Source organism: Carcharhinus amblyrhynchos, chromosome 3 (assembly GCF_965287045.1).
Source record: "Carcharhinus amblyrhynchos chromosome 3, sCarAmb.v2.hapA, whole genome shotgun sequence".
In the NCBI taxonomy this organism is placed as follows: Eukaryota; Metazoa; Chordata; class Chondrichthyes; order Carcharhiniformes; family Carcharhinidae; genus Carcharhinus; species Carcharhinus amblyrhynchos.
Genome location: NC_137326.1, coordinates 75,726,411 through 75,750,531, shown reverse-complemented (window position 1 = coordinate 75,750,531; position 24,121 = coordinate 75,726,411). Strand labels below are relative to the sequence as shown.

General features: G+C 40.9%; 1 protein-coding gene across 3 annotated transcripts in view; it reads right to left on the bottom strand.

Moving 5' to 3' along the window:
* LOC145340865 (septin-2) overlaps positions 1 to 24,121 on the bottom strand; it is an 89,645-nt gene that overhangs the window by 20,005 nt on the left and 45,519 nt on the right. For all 3 annotated transcript variants that reach the window (XM_080185333.1, XM_080185335.1, XM_080185334.1), the window contains 5 exons: positions 17,857 to 18,022; positions 10,786 to 10,872; positions 9,399 to 9,522; positions 7,369 to 7,503; positions 5,687 to 5,804 (listed from right to left, as the gene is read on the bottom strand). In XM_080185333.1, coding sequence (XP_080041459.1) covers positions 5,687 to 5,804; positions 7,369 to 7,503; positions 9,399 to 9,522; positions 10,786 to 10,872; positions 17,857 to 18,022 — 630 coding nt within the window. The remainder of the gene's footprint in view (positions 1 to 5,686; positions 5,805 to 7,368; positions 7,504 to 9,398; positions 9,523 to 10,785; positions 10,873 to 17,856; positions 18,023 to 24,121) is intronic.

The following is a 24,121-nucleotide window of genomic DNA, read 5'->3' as shown; positions in this document are numbered from 1 at the left end:
TGCATCCTTTGATGAAAATAACAGAGGGGTGATGTGGCAACAAAGTTGATTTTTTGTGCACATTCACAAGGTGTTCAACAAAGTACCATATAAAAGATCTGTTAGCAAATTCAAACCCACGAGATTAAGGGATAATGGCAATGTGGGATAGAAAATTGGCGATTGCTGTTTTTTTTGAACAAGAGGGAAGTAGAAAATGCTGTTTTCCATAGGCTGACATATGGATCAATGCTGTTTTTGATGTATTGACTTAGATACACAGGGCACAATCTCAATTTGCCAATTGTAAGAAAGCCAGAAATGTTGTAATCAATGGAGAATATTAACAATTCAGGAGGGCACGGACAAACAGGTGAAAACGATTGAGAATTGGGAGATGAAATTTAAATGCAGGGAAACGTGAAGCAATAAATTTTGGTAGTGTGATGATACTGTGCCTTTAGGAAATGTATTCATATCATTTTTCTTGTGGGGGGGTATGCTTGGAATTCAGCTGTGTTTTACATAGTGCCAATCTGCAGAGCAGGCACCTCACATGCTGAAAATGCTGGCAAATGATTGATTTTAGTGAACGATATGTTTGTTTTAATCTGAACTAATGCATTTTTGCTTAACTGGATTTTCTCCTGGGGTTTGAGTAGGTTTATTAGGTTGATTGACAGAGTCATGGGCTTAAGAGGAGGAGCTAATATTACAGGGTAAAGCATGCAGCATCTACCAGGTTCTGATAGATGCAAGGTGTTTCTCTCTCGCTGAAGGCTGCTGTTTGGAACCCGTTAAGAGAAATAATTCTCTCTCACCAAAGGTATTCTGGCGATTTGATGACTGGCAGCTCAAATACAAGCATGTAAGCCTGTGTGTCACTAATTGATTCTGAAGTGGAGTTTAAATCAATAAGAGGAATATTGTTTGAATTGGAAAATAGTTGGGGTCTCGTCTAACTGCATTCTTCCTACTGTTAAGGTACCTGATCAGATACCCAAAGGTATATTTTTGCAGAGTACAAACTAAATGGTATAACTTTGAAGGGAAGCTGAAAACTTGATTGCATACACAGAAAATCTTTGACGGATTTCAAGTTGAGAAGGCCATTAAATAACATGTGGAATCCTTAAATGCATTATTAGAAGTGGAGTGTATGAACGGAAGGTGGTTGTACCAAACTTTTATAAAACACAGGTTAGGCTTCAGCTGAAAAACTGTGCTCATTTCTGGGTAACATTTTAGGAAATATATCTAGGCATTGGAGAGGATGCAGATGACTTTAGTATTAAAAGGAATGTATGTGGGCTTTATGGCTAAGCCAGCATTTATTGTCCAAGAAGGTGGAGGTGAGCTGCCGCCTTGAACTGCTGCAGTCCACATGGTATAGATACACCCACAGTGCTGTGAGGAAGTTCCAGAATTTTTGACTCAGACAGTGAAGAAGCAGTGTACATTTCCAAGTCAAGATGGCAAATGGCTTGGAGGGGAACTTCCAGGTGGCGATGTTCCCAAGCATTTACTATCTTTGTCATTCCAGGTGCTAGTGGTCAGGGTTTGGAAGATGCTTTCTAAGGAGTTGCTGCAGTGTATCTTGCAGATGATACACATTGCTGCCACTTAGAGGAAGTGAATGTTTGTGAAAGGGGTATCAATCAAGTAGGCTGCTTTGCTATGGATGGTGTCTCGCTTCTTAATTGGAGTTACCATCATCCAGGCAAGGCAACAATAGGGGATTTTCACAGTAACTTCACTGCAATGTAAGCTACTTGTAACACTAATAAATAAACTTTAAAGTTTAGTATTCCATCACACTCCTGACTTGTGCCTTGTAGATGGTGGACAGGCCTTGGAGAGTCAGTTGATGAGTTACTTGTCACAGGATTCTTGGCCTCAATTGTGTTGTAGCCAAAGTATTTACTGTCCAGTGCAGTTCTCTTTCGGGCCAATGGTAATCTCCAGGTTTGATACTGGGGGAATTCAGCAATGATAATGCCATTGAATATCATGGGATGATGGATAGATTCTCTTGTTGGCAATAGTCATTGCCTGGTACTTGTGTGGCATGGATTTTACTTGCGTAGCATGCATGTTACTTGCCTTTTGTCAGCCCACACCTGGGTATTGTCCAGGTCTTGCTGAATTTGGGCATGGGCTGCTTTTGTATCCGAGTCGTCGGGAATGGTAAACATGATCAGTGAACATCCCCACATTTGACCTTATGGTGGGAGGAAGGTCATTGATGAAGCAGCTGAAGATCACTGGACCTAGAACATTACCCCAGGAACTCCTGCAACAATGTCCCGGAGCAGAGATAACTGACCTCCAACAACCATCTTCCGTTGTTCTAGGTTCCAACCAGCAAAGAGATTTCCCACTGACTCCATTTTTGCTAGAGTCCTTGGATGTCGCACTTGGTCAAAATGCTGCCCGATGCCAAGTGCTATTAACTCTTGCCTCATCTCTGGATTCAGCTCCTTTTTCCACATTTGAACTAAGGCTGTGATGAGGCCAGGAGCTGAGCAGCTCTGGCAGAACCCAAACGGAGTGCCAGTGAACAGATTATTGCTACACAAGTGCACTTGATACACTGCTAATGACCCCTTCCATCATTTATTGATGATCAAGAGTAGACTGATAATTGGCTGGGTTGGATTGGCCCCACTTCTTGTGTGAGGACATCCCTGGGCAATTTTGCTGAGTTGATGTCAGTGTTTTAGCTATCCCGGAACAGCTTGACGAGGTTCATGGCAAGTTCTGGGGCACAAGACTTCAGTACTATTGCCAGAATATTACCAGGATCCTGTAGCCTTTGCAGCATCCACTGCCTTCAGCCACTTTTTGATATTACATGGAATGAATTGACGTGGATGAAGGCTTCAATCTCTGATGAGGGAACCTCTGGAGGAGGCTGAGATAGATCATCCATCTGGCACTTCTGGCTCCCCCATCATTTTAAGGAGTTGGGAAACTTGTGCAGCTTCCTCCTCCAGAAAGTAATATCAAGAATGAGACATTTGAAAAGATTGGAGAAGCTGGGATTGTTTTCCTCATATCAGAGAATGTAAAGAAGCAATTGGTAGAAATATTCAAACCATGACTGGTTTTGATGGAGTAAATAAGCAGAAGTATTTCTTACAGCAAAAAGGCCAGTAACCACAGTAGATAGATTGAAGGTGATTGGCAAAGAACCAGAGGTGACAAGGAAATTATTTTCTCACATTAGTTTGAGATCTGGTATGTTCTGTCTGAAACAGTGATGTGGTGGAAGCAGGTCCAATAGCAGCATTCAAAAGAGATTGGGATTAAAAAATATACAAAGCTAATAGGGAAATAAACAGGACTAATTGGATAGGCTCTATCCACAGGATGGGCAGTGTGGTCCAGATATACTCCTATCGGAGCACCTTCATATGAAAATGTCTACTTTTTAAATCTTTCGTTTAATTAAACGCAAAAGTATCTGAAGGCAAGAGTGTGGAATTAAATGTGAAAAAATATCCACAAGCACTGGAGTCAGGATATTTAAATAGAAGCCAAAATGATGTAGCTCAACTAAAGAACTTTGTTATTCAATCAATTATAAAAAGGTTCTATTTCTGTCCTAACTTCAGGCATCCTGAAAAATGCATCCTTAATGGGAGTTGAGCAATGCTCTGGGGAGCCAGTTTCAAATCCCACCATGGCAGACAGCAAAATCTGAATTAAATAAAAAAAAATCTGAAATCAAAAGTCTAATGATGACCATGAAACCAAAGTCAATTGTCATAAAACCCTATCTGGTTCACTAATGTCCTTTAGGGAAGGAAATCTGCTGTCCTATCTGATCTGACTTACGTGACTCCAGATCCACAGCAATATGATTGATTCTTAAATGCCCTCTGAAATGGATCGGCAAGCCACTCAAGTCAAGTGCAATTAGGGATGGGCAATAAATGTTAGCCCAACCAGCAATGCCCACATCCAATGAACAAATAAGGAGTAATTCAGTTCAAGAACATTTGTTGAACCATACAGAAAGATTGCACAGCATAGAAGGAAGTCATTTGGCCCATCAAGTTTGTGCCAGCTCTCTGCAAGGGCAATTTAGCTAGTCCCATTCCTCCACTCTTTCCCTATAACCCCAAAATTTTCCCTTATCTTTTACCTATGAACAAGTAGGTCATGCAGCCCCTCAAGTATGCTCTGCCAAAGATCATGGCTGATCTGACAGTAACCAGAAATCTCAATCCTGCCTATCCCCAATTCAAAGACTCTGTTTCCACCACTATTTTAGGAAGAGGGTTGGAAAGATTCAACTTTCAGATAAAAACATTGCTCTTTCGCCCTCTTCACAACTTTTTTCTGCTTATCTTCGTGTCATCAGCAAATTTGGCAAACATCTGATATAAACTGTAAACAGTTGAGGTCCCCATACTGATCCCCGTGGTACATCACTTGTTACATCTTGCCAACCTAAAAAAAAGACCCATTTCTGCCTATCTCAGCTTCATTAGCCAGCCAGTCTTCTAACCATGCCAATATATTACACCATATCATGAGTTTTTATTTTCTGCAATGACCATTGATGTGGCACTTAATCAAAAACATTCCGGAAATCTAAGTACAGTATGTCCACTGGTTCCCTTTCATCCATAGCACAAATTACACCCCCCAATAAGTTGATTAAACAGGACTTCCCTTTCACAAAACCATGTTGATTTTGCATTATATTGAACTTAAGCTAACTGGCCTGCGAAGTTCTGTTTTTCATTTACTTTCATTACTATACATGAAATCAACCACATTACCCTCAGCAACATTTTCACCTCATCGAGGAGCACAAACAACTTTGTTAAACATGCATAACTTAAACAAATCTGTTCTGACTGTCTTCAATTAATTCACTATTGTCCAAGTGACTGTTAATTTTGTCTGTGATATTGTTTGAAAAGGCTTTCCCAACACCAAGGTTAAAATGACTGGCTTATTGTTGCTTGGATCACCCTTATAGCTAAGAAGGATTGGAATATTACAGCCCATACCTCCACAGCTTACACCCTGATTTCCCTCAGGATTCATCCCACCTGGTTCTAGTGACCCATCAACTTAAATACAATGAGGCATTACAGATAGTACAGAAAGAGTCACAAGAATGGCTCCAATGATAAGAAGTTCAGTTACATGTATTCCACAGACTTAACCCAGACCAGCCATACCAGCACATCCATATGACTTAATCCCAAATACAAGATTTCAGATGTAGATTTCTGTTGAATGGTCATTCACAAGTGAAGACCATGATCTTAGAAAGAGCAGTCTATTGATACATGATGAAAGGCTACACTACGAAGTACAGCATATTGTGCTAACGGACAGAACACAAATCTGTGTGTTTGATTTCATGCATATCCTGATTCAATAAGACTCACTTGGAGCAGTTGCTATGAGAGAGACAGGCACAAAGGAAAATGAAACAAGACCAACCAAACGATTCAAATAACACCCACCCACTTGCCCAGCAAGCCAATTGTTTTCTTTACGGTCTTAACATCCCAGGCAGTTTAAGAGATACATGGAATAGCAGGGTTACCAAAAAACAAGTGATGGGAAGGGGACAGCTCCAAAATTGTATGAACCATCACTACCATCAAGTCTTCATTGGTAATAGAGTGCAAAAATTTAAGTGATCTCTAATTTTTCACATACAGGTTACTGTGCCTACCCTTCTTTTGAGTCTCTCTCTTTCCTTCAGCGTAAGGGTGTCTGCCTTAGCAATGACTGGAACAACGTTCACTTTATTGTGTATAGCCTTCATGAACTCCACATCCAGGGGCTTGAGTCTAAAAAACAAATACAATATGATAAAGGACAGACAGGTGGGTGGAGATGGGCAGATGACATTTAATGCAGAGACATGTTTGAATCTGGTAGGAAGAATGGAAAGAGGCAATATAAAATACAAGGCATAATTTTAAGAGCTGGGGGACCTAGAGGTACATGTGCACAAGTCATGGACAATGGCAGGACAGGTTGAGCAAAGCTAATAAAGCATATGGGATCACAGGCTTTATAAACAGGAGCACAGAATACAGAAGTAACAACCACATAATGAATTTTTATAAAACATGAGTTCCGTCTCAATTGGAATATTGTATCCAGTTCTGGGACCACACTATGGGAAAGATTTGAAGGTATTAGAGTGCAGAAAAGGTTCACACAATGATTTCAGTGTTGAATAACTTCAGTTTGTAGACAGCTTGGAGAAGCTAGGATTATTCTCCTTAGGACAAGGGGAAATTTTTCAAAGGCATTCAAAATCATCAGGAGTCTGGTCAGAGTAGATTGGGAGAACCTGCTCCCACTGGTGGAAGAATCAAAAACCAGAATACATTGATTTTAGATGACTGGCAACAGGAGCAATGGCAACATGGGGCATTTTTTTAAAAATACAGCGTGTGTTTAGGATCTGGAATCTGCTATCTGAGAGTGTGGTGGAGGCAGATTTAGTCATGACTTTCAAAAAAGAATTGGATTATCTGAAGAGGAAAATGCAATGCTATGGGAAAAGGTAGGGGGGCGGCACATGAATTGCTCCTACACAGATTTGGCACAGACAACTGGCTGAATGGCCGCCTCCTGTAATCATTCTGTGATCCTACAACAGATAATTGGAAGAGTTTGCTGAGAAGCAAATCTTGCATATTATGTAATTATGATCCACGTGAATAAGATAAACACAGGTTAGTTTCCATTGTGTGGTGGTGGATTGAGGAGGAGAGAAAGAAAATTAAAGGAAAATATACTAACAAATATAAATAAATCATAAAAGTTGAATTTTAGGGACAGAGAACAGATTTTAATTTTCAGTTCAGGAAACTTACTGACCCTATAACTACACCATACCACCCCTGAAAAGCTTGTTTTCTCCCCCCCCCTTTGCTGTCTTGGAGCTTGACGTCCCTACGTCATCCTACAAATGGTCTTGGAGGTTTAGCCTAGTAGGTGACTGTAGCTACATCATATACCCTAGACTGGCAGAGCAGTCCTCTTCTGGGGGGTCATCCTCTGCAACTGAGCGCTAAGCTTCGGGAGGGACGTACATAGAGCCAAGGGAAGGGGGACACCTACCGAGCCAGCCAGATCAGCCGAATCAACCCTAGCAAATCAATGGGGTGACAGATGTCATGGTCATATTACTCTCACATCCGTCTGTCACATTAACTAGTTAATCATTTGGAACCAGAGTTTGGTCACATTGCTTTAACCATCCAATTGGTAGTTCAAGTCAGTCAATAACTTGAAGCACAGAGAACACAGCAACAACTCTGAGCCACTCCTCTTCAATAATCAGAGTCGTTCCTGCAACAAATTATTTCATTACACAGAACATGTAACCATGCTTACCCATGTCCAAAAGGAGAGATGAAATAAAAGCAGCAGTGAACCCGGTTATCAATAATGTGGCGTCTGTTCAAACCACTTTCATCATGCAGGTACCGCTCAAACTGCTCGTCAATGTATGAAATAATTGTCTTAAAGCTGAGAAAGATCAAAGGGGAAAAAAAGTCAACAGGCTGGGCTGTTGCACGGCATCAGCAGGAGCAACTGCAACATGCTGCAGCAACTCTTCAAACCTATTACTCAGTATGCCAAGCATAGCTAATCTCAAATAATTTTACTCCAGCAATCCCAGTATTAAACTGCTACAAGGTGTAGGAAGCATGGCCCATGGCAATGCCAATGTCAGCAAGGACAGATGTCTGCAATTACACTGCAGCTGCCAATCACTGAAGACTGGTATGTATCACTGTGCTTGCCAACCACCACAAGTATGTATCATCCACCAAAACAAGGTTCACACCATTACATAGTGGTTCATATTAGTCACAACCTATAACATTTATCATATTTGCTATCTACAGAAGCAACAGGCCTGCATCAGTCACAAACATGTGCCCTTGCATTCACCATACAATACCACCATGAAAACCACCACCATTTGACTATAGGCACATTGCAAAGATATGACATTCCAAAGAGCTTTGGAATGAAGGCAATTATTTCAAAGGAACTGAAATGTACAAGACAGTACAGAAAACAGTCAAGTCGTGGACAGGTAGCCAGTGTTTGTCCCAGTTTTGTACATGCTTTCTGAATTTGAAGAACTGGCTTTCCCTCTTGAAGGCTTTGCAGCAAGTAATTACAAGTGGTGTACAGTTCTTCAACCTAGCCCCTTTTTCACTTCTATCAGCATCACTACAACACTGTAGTTAGCTAAAAGTGTACAGGCACCATCGTTAACCCATCAGAAGACAAGCCTTCAGCCTGGATAACAATTAATTAATTAGCAATTCCTTTGTCAGATAAAAGTATAGATGTAAAGTTTCAAGAGCCATCTCTTGATTCAAAATCTGAGGCTTACTTCATGAAGTCATACCATACAGCTTCTCAAATCACTGAAAAGGTTTACAATATATCCTGCTAATAATGAAATTAACCACTGACATTTGCCAATCTACATAGTTTATTTATCTTAAACCCAAATTATGTTTTTTCCATTATGATGGCACTGCTGTTGGCTCTAACTCAGCTGATGGATTTGCCCATGACCCAGTGCACTGGAGGAAAGTACAAGCCAATGTGCATCAAACACATACACCGCTGGAACTGCGATTGTATTTTAAACAGGTAGTTAGTTGCACAACATGTTCAGTGGAGGTAGTGGGTATTAACTAGGTTTCATTTGAGCACATATGACGATACAATTACTGAAACTGTGGTATGATTGTAATGTTGCATTCTGCAAATACATGCAAGATTGAGTAAAACTTTGTCGCAGTGCTATTCTTCACCAATTGGCTTAAGGAGATGAAAAGCAGCAACTGATCTCAATATCTGAGGCAAGTAAGATTCTTTAAACAAGGCATAAATGAGAGTCGTTAGTTGGTCTTCAATAGATAGTATTTCACCATATCCATTTTGTTATGGAAGGCAAGAAAGGATAAATACTGTACATGGCAATAACTTCGATATGAAGTGTTTCCCATGATACACAATTGTTACAAATATTGTTACAAAAATTGAAGTACAAAACCCACTGTTGCCATTTGGAATGAGCATTAGAGGGAAGGACCTGTCAATTTGGGAAAAAAGGTTAAACAGGCTAGCTAGATTAGCACAAGTATCAAATGCAGCTCAACGTATAAAATGCAACAGTAATTTTGGAAATCTGCTAATAAAATCTGTTTATTAGCAGAACTTTTTCTGTGTCGATATATAAACTATTAGAAACGACAGCAAGTACTCCTCGGTACACAGACACTTGCAGGACTGCTCAGCGAAAATACTAGAGTCCAAAATGTAAATAAACCTTAAACTTGATTGTTAAAACTGCGATCACAAAACTCATTCCAATTTGCAACAGGCTAACTTACCAATCCTGGCTGTTTATTGCATCTCCATATCCTGGCGTGTCAACTACAGTCAGACGCAGCTTTACACCACGCTCTTCAATCTCTACAGTTGAAGCTTCAATCTGGACTGTTCTTTCAATTTTCTCTGAAGTAAAGACAAGTACTTGTGAGCCAATGTGAAATCAAATTGGTGTTTCATCAACTACACAATTTGATAGGGTTTGAGTAATTTGACGTTTTTAGGTGTCCAGATCATCAACAAACGGTCCTGATCCCCCACATGCTGACACTACAGTTAAGAAAGCCCACCAACTCCTCTACTTTCTCAGAAGACTAACGAAGTTTGGCATGTCAGCTATGACTCTCACAAACATTTACAGGTGCGCCAGAGAAAGCATTCTTTCTGGTTGTATCACAGCTTGGTACGGCTCCTGCTCTGCCCAAGACCACAAGGAGCTACAAAAAGGTCGTGAATGTGCCCAATCCATCATGCAAATAAGCCTCCCATCCATTGACTCTGTCTACACTTCCGGCTGCCTTGGCAAAGCAGCCAGCATAATTAAGAACCCCACGCACCCCGGATATTCTCTTCCACCTCCTTCCTTCGGGGAAAAAAGATACAAAAGTCTGAGATCACGTACCAACTGACTCAAGAACAGCTTCTGCCGTGCAGCTGTCAGACTTTTGAACAGACTTACCTTGCATTAAGTTGATCTTTCTCTACACTCTAGCTATGACTAACACCACACTCTGTACTCTCTTGTTTCCTTCTCTATGAACTATATGTTTTGTCTGTATAGTGTGCAAGGAGCAATACTTTTCACTGTGTGTTAATATGTATGACAATAATTAATCAAATCAAACTTGGCAAGTTTTTTGGGTGAGGCAACGTCAACAGATCTAGCCCCTCCCCGAGGCTCTGTTTCATCTTCAACTTGGAAGGTGGATAGCAGTCTGCTCCAGGATCCCCACTGCAAAACAGCCATAGGCATGTTTAAAAGTGGTCTGCTTTGAGGGGGCTGGTGGATTCCCTAAGTATACACAAGCTGCATGCTAGTACATTCAGCCTTTCTAGACTATAGCCCAAGAGGCAAGGACTATGACAAGACCTACAATTCCAGAGGAGCCAAATGTTTTGGGCTTCCCACTCCAAAGTGAGTGCCATCATCCCAACACAACTTACAACTGCTAGAATATTAATCCCTTCTCTGTGGCAACATGAAGACCTGTCCTCAAATCATCTCACTGAAGCACATGCTTGACTTTCTCCTGCTTGGAACTGAAATACCAAGCAATAGATTCATTTATCACAACTTACCCTGCCAACATAGTAATCTGCTCACTAACCACAACTACCATGATAGTTACAAATTAGCATTGAACAAGGTGCCAGTTTCCCTCAGCTTACCTGCAGCTCCAGGGATAACTCGCTCAGGGTAGAGGTCAGTCAAGAAGAGGCTGTTAATTAAAGTTGATTTGCCCAGGCCAGACTCACCTGCATAGAAAACAATTACATTGAAACAGACTGCCAAAAATTTTTGACAGTAGCTAATGCATTGATCTCTGACATGAACTGCATGGAAATTAAGAGTTACAACTTTATCCAGTTTGAGGGAAGAAATTAAACACGTGAAAACTTACAGTAGACAACATACATACATTCAAATATAGACAGTAGGAGGTGACTGTGCCTCTCAAGCCTGCTCTGCCATTCAAAAAGATTACGGCTGTTCTGATTTTCACCTCTATTCCATGTTCCTGACCCCAATAACTTTTCAACCCCTTTGCCTATCAAGAATCTATCCAGCTCTGCCTTAAAGATGCTCAAAAACTTTGCCTCCACTGTCTTTTGAAGGACAAAATTTCAAAGATTCACCACCTTCAAAAAATGTTTTCCTAAGCACTTGCTTAAATAGGCAATCTCTTTTTAAAGTGACCTCTATTTCTAGAAACAAGCTCAAACTCTACATAAAATTACAATTATGTTGTGCTACATGCACTGCAGCTTGAAAACCATTCTCAAATCCAAGTCAGTCCACATGGGGCTACTTAATGATGAATGGAAGATTCAACATTAAATCGATGGTGTCCATAACTGATATGATTTGATTAAATATATCATAGAATGATGTCTACGTTATACCGAACCATAACTGTTCAGAGGGAGCAATATCGTATATAAATAGGAATCAGCAATACTTATTTTTAAAATACAGCTAGGTGATGACATGGGTGATTTTGTTTTCCTTCTGATGCCTAGAGCTGACATCAGTGATTTTTGGTTTAGACAGAGTATAGCTCCCACCACATTTTCCTTAAAAAAATGTCCCAATCTTGAAACCTCAGGACTGAATTTCAGATGGACAAGATTATGATCAGTAATCAAAGATAAACATTGATGCACTCAAGTAGCAAATGAAATTTAACAAATATGAGGAGTTGGGGGTGAATGGGTAGGTGGTTTTGCACTGCAAGTTCTACATAATTTTAGGCATTTATTCTCTGCTGCATTACTATCACACTGTTTGCCCCCGTCACGACGGGCAACGCATGCAACTCCCAAGGTACCAGGTGGCAATACTCAGGCCTTTCCCTCTATCAGGAGCTTAAGAATTAGCTTTTAAGTTTATTAGTGTCACAAGTAGGCTTACATTAACACTGCAATTAAGTTGCAGTGAAAATTCCATAGTCGCCACACTCTTGGCATCTGTTCAGATACACTGAGGGGAATTTATCATGGCCAATCCACCCAAGCAACATGTCCTTCATACCGTGACAGGGAAACGGAGCACCCAAGGAAACTCACGCAGACACACTGAGAATGTGCAGACTCCATGCAGTGACCCAAGCCAGGAATCGAACCTGGGTCCCTGGTGCTGTGAGGCAGCAGCACAAACCACTGTGGCAAGTTACAATTATGCCCAGAAAACTCAGTTCTTTTAATCTTTGCTCAGACCTTTTCCTTTTGATACAGCACACATGCCACTTCACTGTGCATGCAGGACATTGGCTAAGTGCTTTAGAAATCTGCTATATTCAGTTTTCTAGCAGCGACTTTCTAGTACGGCTTTGGGTGACTGTGGAGTTTGCATGTTCGCCCCGTGTCTGTGTGGGTTTTCTCCGGATGTTGCAATTTCCTCCCACAATACAAAGATGTGCAGGTTGGGTTGATTGGCCAGGCTCAATCACCCCTTAGCGTCAGGGTGAATGCATGGGGTTATGGGGATTGGGTGGGATTGTTGTCAGTGCAAGCTCAATGGGCCGAATGGTGTCTTTCTGCACTGTAGGGATTCTATTATTCTATAACTTCACTGACCAGCTTCCCAATTTCCTTCCTCATAACAGCATGCATGGAGCACTACATTTCAACTCTGTCATGTTGCTGAACCTGGCAAACTCACAAGCCATCCATTCTATTTTTTCCTATCAGCATGGTTAATTTTCAGCTAGTTTCAGCTACACCCTCCTTCTTCACTTCTGCCTCTGACCCAAACTATTACAAAATAAGAGTGCTGGAAATGTTTGGTGCCCAATGCAAGGTGATCTGCATGCATCATGGCATTGCCAGTTTCCTGCCAAAATCTCATTTATTAATAGCTGAAAGATAACCATAAAAGGAAGAAGATTAAGAAAATGAAAGATTTGCATCCAGAACTGAAGTTGTGAGCCAGGCACCATGTGGGCAGTATTCTGCACATCAGCTGCAACATGTGCAGCTCTTTACTATATCCTCTGCCTCCTTATGCACCTATGACTGTGTGGCCAACTTCCACTCCAACTCCATTTTCATGTTTGCTGATGACACCACCACAGTGAGCCAATCGCAAACAATGACGAGACAGAAAAGGAGATAGAGAATCTGGTCAAGTGGTGCAATGACAATAATTTATCCTTCAGTGTCAGTAAAACGAAGGAGGTAGTCATCGACTTCAGGAAGTGTTGTGAAGGACATGCTCCTGTCCACATCAAAGGGAATGAAGTGAAAATGGTTGACAGCTTCTGGTTTCTAGGTATCCAGATCACCAGTAACTTGTCCTGGTCCCTCCAGCTGATGCTATAGTTAAGAAAATCCACCAACACCTCTACTTTCTCAGGAGGCTAAGGAAAATTCAGCACGTCAGCGACAACTCTCACCATCTATCTGTATTTTAAATTCAGCCATATTGTGATCGTTCCTTCCAAGAGGATCCCTAACTGAGAGATTAATTATTACTGTCTCATTGCACAGGACCAGATCTTCCTTGTAGGATCCATTTATCCCGGAAACGTTTTATGAACTCCTCAAGGCTGCCTTGACCAACCTAGTTTGACCAAACATGTAGATTAAAATCCCCCATGGTAATTGCCTTACCATTTTTACATGCATTAGTTACTTCTTTTCTTTATTGTCCACCCAATCATGATATTATTTGGTGGCCTATCAATGACTTTTTCTTACTATTTCTGATTTCCACCCAAATGAATTCAACCTTTTTTTCCACAGAATCTATATTATCTGTCATTACCTCTGTCAACGAGCCCTGATGCTAGTTTTATATCTTCTTTTTTAATCCTAATACCTCCATTAATAACACGTCCTGAGTTCACCTTCCTTTTAACTTGTTTCGTAATTTCCTCCTGCTGCTTTGCTTCTCATTAACCATTATACTTCACATAATTTTACCATTCCCTTCTCCTCCGCCATTTGCTAAATCCTTGAGGCCACCCTATTTATCCTTTCCGCTACAACACTGGTCCCAGATCGGTTCAGGTGAAGACAGTCCCAATGGTACAGATCTCTCCTGTTCCAATGCTGATGCCAGTGCCCCGCACCACTCCTTTAGTCACGTGTTTACTTCCCTAATTTTCTCAACCCCCTGGCCAATTAGCACGTGACTTGGGTAGTAATCCAGAGACTATAATTAAGGATCAGTTCTTTAATTTAGTTCGTAGTGCTTGATAATCCTCAAACAGGTCCTCTTTCTTAGTCTTGCTTATATTATTTGTTCCAACATGGACCATAACAACTGGATCCTCCCCCCAACTCTAATATCCTTTCAAGCCAGTCAGAAATGTCCCTGGCACCAGGCAGGCAACATACCATGCGGGACACACGCTCCTGCTTATAAAGGATGCTATCAATCATCCTAATTATAGAATTTCCTTCAACTACCACTTGTCTTTTTGCTTCCCCCCCACCGAATGGCCTCCTATATTACAGTGGAATGGTTGGCTACCTCATCCTCGATATAGCCCTTTTCCTCATCCACACATGGGGCAAGTAACTCATACCTGTTGGACAAGGGCAAGAACTGAGGCTCCTCCCATTCCTGAATACAGGATCCCTCTACCTGCCTCACCTGCAGTCACATTCTGATGTCTCTGACCGAATTAGAGATACTTAAATCTACCGGGTGGTAAATTCTCCTGAAACAGCATCCTGGTAATTCTCCCCTTCCCGAATGTACTACAGTGTCTGAAGCTCAGACACCAGTTCATCAACTGAACAGGGATGTACTCATAGTAAGGGAGATTTACATTGCCCTCAGCAGTCCAGGGGGCTATGTTGCCTGCCCACTGCCAGGGTTTCCAGGGGCTACGTTGCCTGCCCAGAGTCAGTATTTGGGACACATGCTCAGGGCTGGAGAGTTACTTGCAGTTGGAAGGAGAGGATTTAGCTTCATGATCTGTGTAGCTCACAGCGATATGGGAACGATGAGGAAAGAGGTTACTCATAGTAAAAAAAAAACAAGGAGCTGGCACCAAATTAAGCAGAACCTCAGATAATAATCTTTGGATTATTACCCAAATCATGGGCAAATTGGCATCAGGCAAATTATTGAAGCATACAGTTCAGGAGAGGCACTTCGGTCCATCAATCTGCACCAACACACAAGAACCACCTAACCTACCTCATCCCATTTACCAGCATTTGGACCATAGCCTTGAATGTTATGACGTGCTCATCTGGGAATTATCAAAAGAATGTGTGGCAACCCACCACCATTCTTGCAAGCAGGGCATTCCAGACTGTCACCACCCTCTGGGTAAAAAGTTTTTCCTCACATCACCGCACAAAGCTCCTGTCCCTCACCTTAAAACCTTGTGTGTCCTTGTGACTGACACTTCAACTAAGGGGAATAGCTGTTCCCTATCCACTCTGTCCATGCCCCTTATAAGCAGATGAGAGAAGTGAATGTGTGGCTCAAAGACTGGTATGGAAGAAGTGGGTTCTGGTTTTTGGGCACTGGCGCCAGTACTGGGATGAGTGTTCTTGCGGATTGAATTACTAGTGAAGTAGAAAGTGTTTTAAACTAAATAGTAGGAGCAAGTGATCAAAATGAGGGAAGATGTGGTACAGCAAACAGTAAAGACAAGGGAAGAGAGGGGAGGCATTAATATCGGAAGTGATGAACAGACCATGACAGGAAGGGACAGAGTGCATAAGTCTATGAGTAAACTAACAGATAAATCTAGAGGTTACAAACAAAACAAAAAAGGACAAAACGCAAGACTCTATTTGAATTATGTACATGTGAAACAGAACAGATAAATCAATAGTACAGAGGTAAGTATGATCTAATATCCATTACTGAAACATGGCTACATAGTGGGACAGGTTGATGAGTATTTGTTTAGGAAGGATAGGAAGTGGGGAAGAGGTGGTTCTGTTAATTGTAGATGACATTAGCAAAATAGAAGGGATAGCCTTAGTTCAGGGAACCTTGATTGTACAAGCGGTTTGGTAAAGATGAGGAACAATAAAGGAAGGAGAACTATACAGAACAAACCATAATCACAAGGTAGGACGAGGCATCAAAGAAGCAACAATTGGAACTTATCAGAAAAGTACAGCAATTCTCTTGGGGGATTTCAATTTACAGGGAGACTGGAACAACCAGGTGGGCAAAGATGGGATAGATGGCAAATTCACAGAATATTTCCAACCTAATTTCTTCTGTCAGCACATTCTGGAGCCAACCTGGGAGCAAGTTATATCAGACCCGGTGTTGTGATCTCATGGTGAAGGTGCAGCACAAATTACAATGAGGAAGAAACTAGTACTTTAAACTTAAATAGTGGAATTATGGGGACACAAAACCAGAGCTAGCAAAAATGAACTGGCAACGTAGATTAAAAGGGATAGATGAATAAAGATACAATCAATCATTGAAGGGAATATTTCAGAATGCACTGGATACATTCCAACAGCAAAGAGAAAATACTAAGGGGTGGACTCACCATCAATATTGAGTTTAAAAAAAAAGATAGTATCAAACTTAAAGAAAAAGCAGGAAGTAGTGCAGAGTAGGGTGGCAGGCTAGAAGATTCGACAGAATATAAAAACCATCAAATAATTATTGAAAGATTAATAAGGAGAGAGTCATTAGGGTATGAGAAAGGGTGAACTAGAAATATCAAAACAGATAGTAAGAGTTTCTACAGATGTTTAAAAATTAAAGCTAAAAAAAATGAACATTGATCGTTTAGGAAGCAAGTCTAGGGAATTAATATTAGAATATAAGGAGATGGCGGATGAATGGACGGATATTTTGCATTGATCTTCACTATACAAGATATAGCTAACATCCCAAAAATAGCTGTAAATTAGGAATTGGGAGGGAGAAACACAAGAAAATTAAAATCAGCAGGGAAGTGGTACTGAGCATATTACTGGAGCTTCTGGCTGACATGTTCCCAGGTCCAAATTGATTTCATCCTAGGATCTTAAAAGAAGTGGCTAGTGAGATTGGTGATGCGTTGGTTTCAATTTTTCAAAATTCACTAGATTTGGGGAAGGTTCCATTAGAGAATGTAACGCCCCTTATTCAAAAAGGGAGACAGAAAGCATGAAACTATGGTCCAGTTAGTCTAACATCTGTCACAAAGAAAATTTTAGAAGCCATTATAAACAGAACACTTTGATAAATTTAAGATAATCAGGCAGAGTCAACATAGCTTTCTGAAAGGAAAATCATGAATAAACTTATTTGAGTGCTTTGACACAGTAATAGTTGCTGTAGAGAAAGGGAACCTTTAGTGGATATACTGTACTTACGTTTTCACAAGGCATTTAATGAAGTGCTTCATCAAGGGTTATTACGGAAACTAAAAGCTCATGGTGTGGGGGATAACAAATTGGCATGGTTAGAAGATTGGTGAGCTAACTGGAAACAGGAGGCATTTTCTGGTTAGCAGGATATGGAGAGTGGTGTACCATAGGGATTAATGCTGGGGCCTCAACTCTTTACAATTCATATGAAATAATTAAAACCAAATTAGCCAAAGCCTTATTGAATGGTAGGACAAGCTTGAAGGGCTGAAGGACTGAGTGGCCTCTCCTGCTCCTAATCCTAATCTGCAAGTCTGTATGTTCATATGTAATATGTAACACCACATCTACAAAAAAATTTCCCTGCTCATGTATACTCCCAAAGAGGATGACAAACTTTTACAAAAATCATCGAAATCTTAAGGGAAATAAATAAACCACACTTACCAACCACCATGAGTGTGAATTCAAACCCCTTCTTCACAGATTTACGATGCACCTGATTAGGGAGGTTGGCAAATCCCACATAACCAGGAGTCTCTGGATTTGCGAATTGAGCTTGTTGTTGCTGCTGCTGTTGTTGTTGCAATATCTGTTGCTGCTGTTGCAACATCTGCAAAATATCAAACCAGTTTAATCAAAATAGAAACTGTTCAGGGCTCCTCATTAAATCTTTTAACATTCCCCTTCATAAAAGACGGATCCAAAAGTAGGTTTCAAATTTCCCCCATCGAAAAATCCTCCTGGTTGAATTACATTTTTCTGATCATTCTTGTGCTTTTCTCCAAACTCTGAGATTAGTGCAATAAATTTGAAGTAAACAGCTTGAAATTTAATCAAATGGAAAGAATTTCATGGCACAGTACACTTACAAGTGAAATAGAACACTTGCTGATTGTCAAATCTGCTTCCTGGCTGAGAACCAAAATTTGAGCTGTTCTCATAAGTGATTTAGTTTCTTGCAGTACGCAGAATCAATTTGGTTACCTCTAGCCATTTCAAATACTTAGTGCATGCTCAACAATTTGGCTACCAGGTGGTTTTCAAAACTAACCACATGCGCTATCTGGTCAATTCTACTTCAGGGGGTTTGGGCTACAGACAAACAGCTTTACAGAAATCATCTAAGATACCACATGTATATACACAAGATATTTAGCAGCCTTAGGGCTGCACTGGTAAAATGCAATGTACATCACAGATACAAGTATCTGCACTCTAAAATTAAAAATAGCTTTAAAATGCTCTAAAATTCAAGACTCAAAATAAATTTCAGTTGCATTGTTACTAATGTGGAATATTAAACAATTTCAGAGCGTTGAGTTATGATTTTGAGGGTAATGGTTGCAATCAAAACTGTCAATATTTAAGATTAGACAAAGGAAGAGGAGGAGTTGAAAGGATGGAGGAACAAAATGGATAAATGTGATTGGTAAATACTCTCACAGAGCTGAGATGTTGTCAGTGACTGCTTTAAACTCTTAGTATAGCATACTACTTCATGTTTTTGTATCCTGCATTTAAGCAGCAGCTTGCTTAGTTTGAAATGTGAATCAGCTCCACTTATTGAATTTCTCAGATTGTGGTGCACGTTCACTAATGATTGCAGTGTCCAGTTCTATTTGCAACTCCTAAAATAATGAAATTCTCACCCACATCTGTAAAACATTCAGGCTTGGGCTAAAAAACATGTCAAGCAATGACTACCACCAAGATAGAATCTGACCATCTCCACTTGACATTTAATAGTATTACCATCACCAAATCCCACAACGTCAACATCTTTGGGGGCGGGCAGGCGGCGGCAACAGCCACAAGCTCAAGTACTGCTAAATCCCAAGTTCCACTCCATCCATAATCACCATTCCTTTGTTGGCACTGGATCAAACTTCTGGAGGCCCCTATTCAACAGCACATTAAAAAAATACTTGGATGTATATTTGAAGAGCCATGACCGGATGGCTAAATGTAGGAAGATGGGGTTAGGCTGGGTAGCTTTCTCTTGATTGGCACAGACATGGGTCAAATGATCCTCTTCTGTAAATTTGATTTCTCTAAGATCACAGGCGTACCTACTTGGATTCAAGGCAGTTTTTAACAACCTTTTTAAGAGCAATTAGTATCAATGGTAGTGGAGGCCTTGCCAGAATTGTCCACAGTGCAAGAACAAACAAGACTACTGATTATGGCAGTAACAAATATATGATGCATCTACTAGTTTTAGACACATTTAACATTAATATATTCAAAATGTTGCATCTAGCTGCACCCCATATTCATAGAATTTGAATTATTTCTTGCAATGCTTCTGTCAACTGTTTCCCATTAAATTCCAATGTTGACATTCATAATGAAGCTTGTTACATAAAACAGGCTGATTCAACAGGCTGGTGCTCCTTCTTCTAACAAAGAAAATGGTGAGGGAGTGATTATATTTAGAATTCCCTACTTATGGTTCACCTGTTGGCTTTGACAGTGCCTTCAAGTCCCGCTTTTGTATCAAAAGCAAAATACTGCAAATGCTGGCAATCGGAAATAAACAGAACATAAGAACATAAGAAATAGGAGCAGAAGTAGGCCATCTAGCCCTTCGAGCCTGCCCCGCCATTCAATAAGATCATGGCTGATCTGTCGTGGCTCAGTTCCACTTTCCCGCCCTCTCCCCATAACCCTCAATCCCCTCACTTATCAAAAACCCATCAACCCGCGTCTTAAAAATATTTAGCGAGGCAGCCTCCGCCACTTCAACGGGCAGAGAATTCCAGAGATTCACCACCCTTTGAGTGAAGAAGTTCCTCCTCAACTCCGTTCTAAACCGCACCCCCTTGAGGCTGTGCCCCCTAGTCCTACTGTCCTTTCTGAGCGGGAAGAGCCTCTCCACCACTATCCTATCCATCCCATTCATCATCTTATACGTCTCAATGAGATCTCCCCTCATTCTTCTAAACTCTAACGAGTCCAAGCCCAGTTTATTCAGCCTCTCCTCATAGCTCAACCCCCTCAACTCCGGCATCAGCCTAGTAAACCTCCTCCGCACTCCCTCCAAGGCCAAAATATCCTTGCGTAAGTGCGGTGACCAAAACTGCACACAGTACTCCAGCTGCGGCCTCACCAGTGCCCTATACAGCTGCAGCAAGACCTCCTTACTTTTATATTCAATCCCCCTCGCTATGAAGGCCAGCATCCCATTAGCCTTCCTGACCACCTGCTGCACCTGCAGGCTGGGTTTTTGCGACTCATGCAAAGGACCCCGAGGTCCCTCTGCACCGTCGCCTGCTGCAGTTTTTCGCCCCGTAAGTAATAGTCCTTCCTACCATTATTCCTACCAAAGTGTACCACCTCGCACTTGCCAACATTAAATTCCATTTGCCATTTCCTGGCCCATTCGCCCAGCCTATCTAGATCCTTCTGCGGACTCTCCACACCCTCCGCACAATTTGCCTTTCCACCAATCTTGGTGTCATCAGCAAATTTCGACACCATACACTCGGTTCCCTCCTCCAGATCGTCTATATAAATGGTAAATAGCTGAGGCCCCAGCACCGACCCCTGGGGCACTCCGCTAGTCACCAACCGCCAATCCGAATAGCACCCATTGACCCCCACTCTCTGCCTCCTATTTGACAGCCTATTTGAAAAGGCTGGAAACACTGAGTAAGCCTGGCAATACGTGTGGAGAGACACCTGGCAGAATGCGTGGAGAGAGAGAAACTGATTTAAACGTTTCTGATCAATAACCTCTGGTCAGAAAGGTAACATTTTCCAGTTCTGACAAGGTCATGGACCTGAAATATTCAAATCTGTTTTCTCTCTGCACACTACCTGAACTATTTCCAGTGTGTATAGATGTGCAAACATAATGTAATTGTGTTTAGCAGAATTTAATTAAAGCTAGTCAGTTACCGTAATGGGAAGAATGAGCGATTTGTACTGTCAGGTATGAAACCCTAAAATTGACAGCTCCAATGCAATAAAAGCATTTTTAGAAACAATTTAATACTGATAAAACAGTGCAATCAAAATAACCTTCAGAAAGGCAGATTAAAGAAATAAAAGAGGGGCGGATTCACTACAAATGTCTGAGTTAAGTAGAGTTTCATTGTTGAAAATCTGATAATTAGAACCAAGGCAGCTACACCAACAGATAAAACGAAATTGGCAGAACTTTGCAATAAACAAATGGTACATAATTGGAGTTAACTGTCCAAATAGAGAAGAGCCAAGTTTCAGAACACATGTAGAACCATCTAAAGACCATACCTTTGAAAGGAAAAGGCCAACAAAATAGATTTCTCTTTAGCTGAAATCAGCAATATGGATGGAAATATATCTAACCATCTGTAATCTAGTGAATATTTTCACATGCCCAGCACTGGACTACTACTCTGGAGGCCTGTTCTAGTCACATGGAGAACATTAGTTTGAGAACTTTGGCAAGTAGACCAGCCAACTCTGTACACAGGTCTTCAGCATTGCAGCCAAATGTTTCCTGGGTCTACAGCCTTTGAACTTGCTTCTTAATGTCACATGCAGTGAACCAATTAAGCCAGACAAAAGCCAATGCTGGTGGAGCCTCAGGAGTAGAACCATTTAGTCCACAGTTTTAGTCAGACAAATAAGCACTAGCCTTGACTCTTACATTAAAGCAATGAGCTTCAGCACAGTTTAAAATTAAGAATCACATGGAAATTCCTGCTCCCTTTAGTTGATTCATATTGATCACCATTTTCAACCGGACTTGGTAGAACTTTTCTCTGGTCCATTGGACAAATAGACCGTGTAGGACTATTTGATCCATCCATACAATACTATTTTTTGGTGCTTAGCAAGCAGCCAACTTTACTAGGTTGGATATTTACCCCAAGTCAATCCCACTACTATTCCTGGGACACAATTCCATAATCCCTATTAAAGTAGCCTTAGTGCCCTGGTCTGACGGGAGGAATGAAACTTCAGGCCAAAAGGTTACAGACTGATAGATTAATCTAACAGCCCAGTGTACCATGGATGCACATTGCAGGAAAGCTAGATATATCCTTTTCTCTAACGGTAGTGTGGCATTAGACTTAACTTTTACAAAGACTATGTAAATTTTATCAGCAAAGAGGTTACTGTTTCCTCCCACAGTTACAATAATGTGTAGGTCAGGTAGATTGGCTATGCTAAATTGCCCCTCAGTTGGGGGGATTAGCAAGCTAAATACATGGGGTTACAAGGATAGGGTCTGGGTGGGATTATTATTGGTGTGGCTTGATGGGCTGAATGGTCTCCTCCTGCACTGTAGGGATTCTATAACATAGAATAGTGCCCTAAACAAGTTAAGACAACAGTTGCTTTGTCCCATATGTTCTGTTGTTCATTCATCAAATAAAGAGGATTCATGTTGGCCAAGCACCCCTTACATCTTAATTATTCAACTCAACTCCTCAGCTATAACATTGAGTTTTATTATTATATGCTGAAAACTTGAAATATATTTTAAGTGCACAACATGAATGGATTTTCAAAAAGTGCAAAACGAGTAAGTGAGCCCCTATGGAAAACAGTGCTTTTTCTCTACAGCACCAGAGGAAGAGATTAAATTGTTGATTTTTGAAGCAATGTATAAATTTGCAGTTCTGAATCAATTCAGAAGTCTAAAACTTCACGTAGCAACTCCATTAAGTGTATATACAAGCTCTGATCCAAACACAAGATTTCCTATAGCAAAATACTATAAACAGAAAATTCTGAAAATGTTCATGTTTCGCAACTTGAAAGAGAAAATTAACTTTTCAGTTCTGCTGAAGGATCAACATCCTGAACTGTTAATTTTGTGTCTCTCCACACAAATGCTGCAAGATCTGTGGAATATTTCCAGCATTTTCTGTTTTAAGATTTAGTGCCTTTTACAGGGTTTAATAGTTTGATTATTAATGGTCCCCAAGTAAATCCAAACTGTTGCATTTCTCTTTCCCCCACCTCGCCAAATCCTGACTAAAATTCAACCACTGACTCTGCTTGAAATCTACAGATGAGTGCATAACTTTAGCCTTGTTTACAGAGGCACCAAGTCACAGAATAACTGCACAGCTGGAATATATGTTCTTCAGACAGTGGTATGACACTCTTGTACAATGTAGGAAGCCTCTCTGCAATGTGTTTTTTTTTCATCTTTTAATTTACCTTGCCACATGTGATTACCACCTCTACTGGAACATATTCCTCTAAGTCTGTTCACACAACATTTAATCATGTGACCACCTCTAGCCTGAAACTGAAGATAATTTTCTGTAAACTCAAACTGACGTGATCTGAGAATGCAACCAGATAGACCAAAAAGTCAAAAGTTTGATTGTGCGAAGCTGAGTTTATTCACTACAGCTAGCATGGCAGTTCAGTTAGCTTCAGTATCGCCATGTTATGGAGGACAGTCAGGGCTTATACTAAAAATCTGCTCAAAAGGTGAGATTCATGATTTGACTTTGCTGTGTTGCTTCGGTACTTTCTACACATCTGCTCTCCAGGTTCACCAGATTTTCATCCACTGCCTCTGGAATTACATTCCAACCAGAGTCAGTGCCTAGCGAGATACACGAGGGGCAATGTTCTTTGATGAAAGGAGGAGGAAGTGGGGAAGGGAGGAGAGAATTGGAGTAAAGTAAAAAGGCGACGGTGCAGAGGGACCTCGGGGTCCTTGTGCATGAGTCGCAAAAAACCAGCTTGCAGGTGC